Genomic DNA, 5,289 nt, shown 5'->3' on the forward strand with positions numbered 1-5,289 from the left:
CATCTATGAAAATTTTTAAGCTTTATCAAGTAACGACCAATGGCTTATTTTTCTCCTCCTTTTCAACAGCTCATATAATTTTTGTTTTCATCATCCAATGGATACAAAATAGGATGTATTATAGTTCTATCACAAAGTTTTAAAGGAAATGATTAATTTAGTTTTAAAGGAAATGAAAAAACAGTCTTGAAGAAGACCTATAAGCCTGAGGACCCCAACACCCCGAAAGTGGAAGAAGTAAATAAATTAAACACTCTTGAAGTATTAAATTAATTTCAAGTAATTAAAAAAAAAGTAAATACATAATATCGCACACTTCACTTCCTGTTACATTATCCCCAAGCTACAAACAGGAAAGAGGTAACGATCTGTGCAAACAAGGAGGAAAAATCTTAAAGAGAATGTAGTATATGTGCCACAAAATCACGAGACCGTGGGCTTTGATTGATCCAAAAAAGAAACAACATGAGAAAATACAAAATAGAAAGGTCGAGGGATATGAGCTTTTCATGATTCCTTGAGTTCCAAGCAAACCCAGAACACCCTCTTTTACGTTGACATCCCCCTCGGTTCTACATTGCGGTTCCTGGATTCACTCTCACCCCATAAATGGCAGGGTGGCTTCTATACATGAACTTGAGATGGATTATTTGGCATATATAAAAAGAGATAATTGATGTTCTCCAGAGCTTATCTTATCCATAGATCTTCTCAGGCAAGTTTTACATTTCCCAATGATCTTCATGGTGGCCTCCGAAACAAAATCTCATTATCACTTATACCTCTTTGTAGAGAACTTTCTTAAAGATCTGTGTGTTAATAAAAGCTACCACTGTGGGAGAACACTGATGAATGTCACAAACTAACTAGCATAGGATATCACGTGCTGCTCAATAGTTCATCAGAAAATAACCGCTCGTCCGGAAGTTCTAAACACTCCTCTGGGTTGGCATAGAAGTAGTCCTCTTCTTTAGGTCTGTCTGGGATCACCAACCTTTTAGTTGGGTTGCCCATGCGATCTGCATGAGTCTCCTTCACAGCGGATGAAAACTCATCCCAATTAAGTGATCCACTGCTGTACTGGTCTATCAAATCAACGATAAGCTTTCTGTCCAACAATATTGTCTTCTTGAAACCAAGAAATCTGAGGAAGTGATCACACGCAACAAATACTTAGTTTCAAGAACAAGTTTTGAAAATATCAAAGGTCAGACAACTTAGTTCAAACATGTCATGAAGAAAATCCTAGAAAGCCGGGATCACAAAATTCATGTAAAATGTGATTCTTGTTAATTACCAAATATCAAAATTGCAACTAGAAAGAATATACATTCAAGGTCCAAAACTGGGGACAAGAAAAAATCGGTCAAGAAAAGGGAAACGTGAGACTACATTTAATCATCTCCTTAATAAGACCAAAGGGGAAAAAACGAAAATGGATGTGAAAACTGGCAAGGGTACTTTGAATTCCCAAAAGATTCTAATATTAAATTGGTAGGTTACAAACTAAGTTTTCAATGCATAATATGAACAAATGATAGTTGGATTTTATAAAAAGTACCTGCGATGGCCTTCAACTACTTTAGCCATGTTTCCATCATATGTGGGAACAAAGATGTCACTCTCCAATGAGACGAGATAATCCAATGCTGCCATCTGGGATGAGTGATTCTGGAAAAATCTAAGGTCGGATGGATCTAACAGAGTTTCCTTTCTTACCTGTTAAGAAAATCCAAAGCGGCGTATAAGAGAGGAAAGAAAAAAAATAAAAGGTAACAAAGTTCAAGGTAGTGGCTATGATTTTCATCAACTTACCAATTTTGGATAAGACAGTGCTAAACTTGACATTCTCCTTTCTCCTCCATATATCTCACCAGCCGCAATATAAATCTGGATATTACGATCAATGCCCAGTGCCCTCAGAGTAAGAGCAGTTTCTTCAGGCGTTAAAGGACATAAACCATCTTTCCTCTTCAAATCAGAATTTATAATTTTTTCTTTCCACCAGGGATAAGCATATCTGACAAAAAGGAAAATGTTAGAAAGACGGCCAAAACAGATGCTAGATGCATATTAATTGATCTTTAAAGAAACAAGTGAAGCACACCTCATTCTCGTTAACTCTTCCACTTCATCCATGTTGCAACCTTGAGTACAACCAGAAAATGCTAACATGTCCATTTCATATCTGAGATGAAGGACTAGGAAAGGACCATTTTGCCTAAGAAGCTTGATAACTCGTCTAGCCAACTCTTCTATTTGAGAAGTAAATCTCAGAGCACTGAAATTTACTCGGCACCGTAGCTTTTGAATCTCCAAAGGTTGGCCATTATTGGCAAGGCGAGCATCAGTTCTATTAAGATGTACCACTTTGTACTTTTGTATGAGAGGAAGAATCTGTAAGACACAACACAGCAATAGACTTCCTGAGACCTTCTGACTTCAGTAAAGAGGTTAATACACATTGAATTCGCATAAATAGTGGTGTAAAGCAAGCAAACGTAAAGAAACCTATATTGACTATATTAGCTTAAAAAATCAAACCAATATGTGAAGCTTTATGCATGTTAATAATGTGAAGCATTCATCTCCTCTAATAACAGAGACCAGAAAAAAATGGTAAAGCACTAACCTGTCTCTGATAATAAGATATATCAGACCAACTAATTGGTGGCATGGTATAAACACCTCCTAGTTCCACTCTTCTTTTCAGCCTAGGAGGCAATTCCTTCAATATGCGAACCTCATCTCTTAAAGATGTAATGAAATGGTCCACATCAAATATGTCTTGAAACTCACTGCCAAGTAAAGCAATGAATATTCATTGGATCATACGTAACAGAACCTGGATGGGCACTCAAGGGAACAAAATTTGTCCCTTATTGTAGAACATAAATAAATTCAAAGCTTTAAATATTCAAGGGGAGGTAATTTAGCGTACCTAGGATCAGCCCAAAAGGATGTTTTATCCAATTCAGGCACTATAAGAGTGACATTTAAATGTCTTGCGATGGCAACCATGTCACATATCTGTGTTGCACAAAACCAAAAGAAAAAAATTGAACCGGTCACAAGATGCCTATACTAAACCAAACGTCATGGTGTTTATGTCATCATTGTTGCAAACTGAATTTTGCTAACCACTCACCGCTGCTCTCATTTGATTTAGCCCCCCATTGCAGGAAACCATCAGGTAACCGTTGTTCTTATAAACCCCTAATCACAAACAGAAAAGTTCCGAACTCAATGTTAGAAAAATAAACAAGAATTTTTTCTTTTTTGGAAAAAAAAAAAAAAAAAAAAAAAGAACAGAGAGGACAGTCTCATTGAATCTAAGAACTACTAACGCTGAGTTGTGCCAGAATGGCTGCTTCATGATCTTTACACATACCAAAGAGGGAAAAAGTTTGTGGCGTGTTTTCTTATTCAACAAAACGTATAAATTATCTAGCGATTCTGATACCAACAGAAAATATATCAAAAACATTTTTCATATGAAAATTGAAAAGTACCAAGTAGATAAAACTTGGCATGTCCCAATTTATGATACACCGAATCAGATAGAACTTCATTGCCGTTGACCTATAACTAGTTCTTAAATTAATTGTTTAAACATACAAATTACTTGAATGCAAACACACATAAACAATGAGCAACTAACACCTAACAAACTAACTATTGAAAAAAAAAAAAAAAAATCACAGAATAATAAAAGTGAAAAAAAAAATCTCGGAATGAAAATGGTCAATTTCTCGAAAACATGTCGGTTTTTGATTCGGATATACTTCTTTTCACATCTCAATAAATTTATTCCGCAAACCAAGCGACCCTCCAAAAAAAAAAAAAATGAACCCATTTATATGAATGATGTTTTCCAAAATCCAGGATCAACAATTAAAGAGCAGTTGTTTAGAAAAAGAGAACAACCCAATTATCCTGATCGCAATTTAAAACGAGAGAAGTTTCAATTTGAAAAGAAAGCAAAAAAAAAAAAAAATCGAATTTACTTCACCAGTTTAGAATCAAGGACCAGTAAGATCACGAAAAAAAAAAAAAAAAAAAAAAAAAAAAGAAAGAAAAAGCTCACTCACTTTTGGGCGGAAGAACTCTGGCCTCGACGAAGGGCGACTTGTCTTGGAGAGCGGCGGCGGCGGAGGCGGACTCCTGAGTGAAACAGGAAGGCCAGCCTTTGAGAACCCTAGGGCCCCACATATCTCCCAACGCCGTCAATTGTACGACGCACGTCCACAGTAAAACCGACGTCGTCGCCCGTATCATCCACAGCTTCATCTTCGACCTCGACGCCGACGCCGTCGCCATCGTACTCTTCAGCTTCTCCGCTCCCAACGACTTTATTCCCATTGTCCTCTCTCTCTTCTTCTTCTCCTCCTTCTCTATTCTGCACATAATATAATTCTCTCCTTCCTCTCGATTCCACCGCTTTAATCCTCCATAAGCTCGCCCCTTTCTTCAATGCCGGATCAAAAATCAACCAAAAACAAAAATTTTCTTCTCCGAATCGATAATCAGATTCGGATAGAAGAATACTTTCCTCTCCAAGATCCGAAACCACCAGAAGCGCGTAACAAACCGAAGATCCAAAATTCCTACCGATAACTCACAAATTACAGAGATTTCCTTAAATTAATCGCTCGGAGTCCGAAAAATTCGTCCCTAAACACCACCAAAAACCTCATTTCTTTCGCACATTGCACGAGACCTCCGATCTTCGCTTCGCCGATCACCACGCGGAAATCCCCGCCACCATTCCTTCCGCAACCGCGTGATTCCGGCGAGAAAGCACCTTCGCAGGAGAATGTCGCCGAGAACAATCTCCGAGCAATATATATATATATATATATATGGAAAGAAAGAAAAATGAAGAAGAAAGAAAAATGAAGAAGAAAGAAAACCGCGTCTTGCCAAAAAAAACCAAGAGAGAGAAAGAGAGAGATAGAGAGCGAGAGAGAAGAAGAGCGACTGTTATTGTTTAGAGAGAGAGAGGGAGAGAGAGAGAGAGGAGAGAGAGAGATAGAGTGGGGTGTGGGTGACGTGCACCGCAAGATCGGTGGGGATGGGGAGGTTCGGTTAGGGTGTGGAGACGACCAGAGTTGGTAATATGGGCCTTTTAGCCAATAAATGCAGGCCAGCTAATGTTAGAATACGGCAGGGCCCCACGGGAATTAAGGTTTTCCTAAATGCGTTAAGATTAATCCACTCGATGGTCAACACGTGGAAGTACGGCGATCGGTCTCTCCCCACTTCTGGAATCCCGTATGAGTAGGTGGT

At 38.2% G+C, this 5,289-nt stretch overlaps 1 protein-coding gene across 1 annotated transcript; it reads right to left on the reverse strand.

Moving 5' to 3' along the window:
- Positions 1-411: 411 nt before the first annotated feature.
- Positions 412-4,885, reverse strand: LOC21399704 (O-fucosyltransferase 34). Its single transcript, XM_010103334.2, has 8 exons — positions 4,092-4,885; positions 3,149-3,216; positions 2,942-3,030; positions 2,633-2,798; positions 2,108-2,397; positions 1,816-2,020; positions 1,562-1,719; positions 412-1,144 (listed from the first exon to the last, which is right to left on the reverse strand). The coding sequence occupies exons 1-8, from the start codon at positions 4,405-4,407 to the stop codon at positions 880-882; spliced, it is 1,557 nt and encodes a 518-aa protein (XP_010101636.1). The 5' UTR covers positions 4,408-4,885; the 3' UTR covers positions 412-879.
- Positions 4,886-5,289: the final 404 nt, after the last annotated feature.

This window comes from Morus notabilis, unplaced genomic scaffold (genome assembly GCF_000414095.1).
Source record: "Morus notabilis unplaced genomic scaffold, ASM41409v2 Scaffold261, whole genome shotgun sequence".
In the NCBI taxonomy this organism is placed as follows: Eukaryota; Viridiplantae; Streptophyta; class Magnoliopsida; order Rosales; family Moraceae; genus Morus; species Morus notabilis.

Excerpts from the sequence above, each read along its gene's own strand:
- LOC21399704 (XM_010103334.2), bottom strand. The coding sequence starts at position 4,407 with ATGTGCAGAATAGAGAAGGAGGAGAAGAAGAAGAGAGAGAGGACAATG. Across the intron at positions 3,031-3,148 it reads TAAATCAAATGAGAGCAGCG|ATATGTGACATGGTTGCCAT; the intron begins GTGAGTGGTTAG and ends TGTGCAACACAG. Across the intron at positions 1,720-1,815 it reads CACTGTCTTATCCAAAATTG|GTAAGAAAGGAAACTCTGTT; the intron begins GTAAGTTGATGA and ends TTTTCTTAACAG.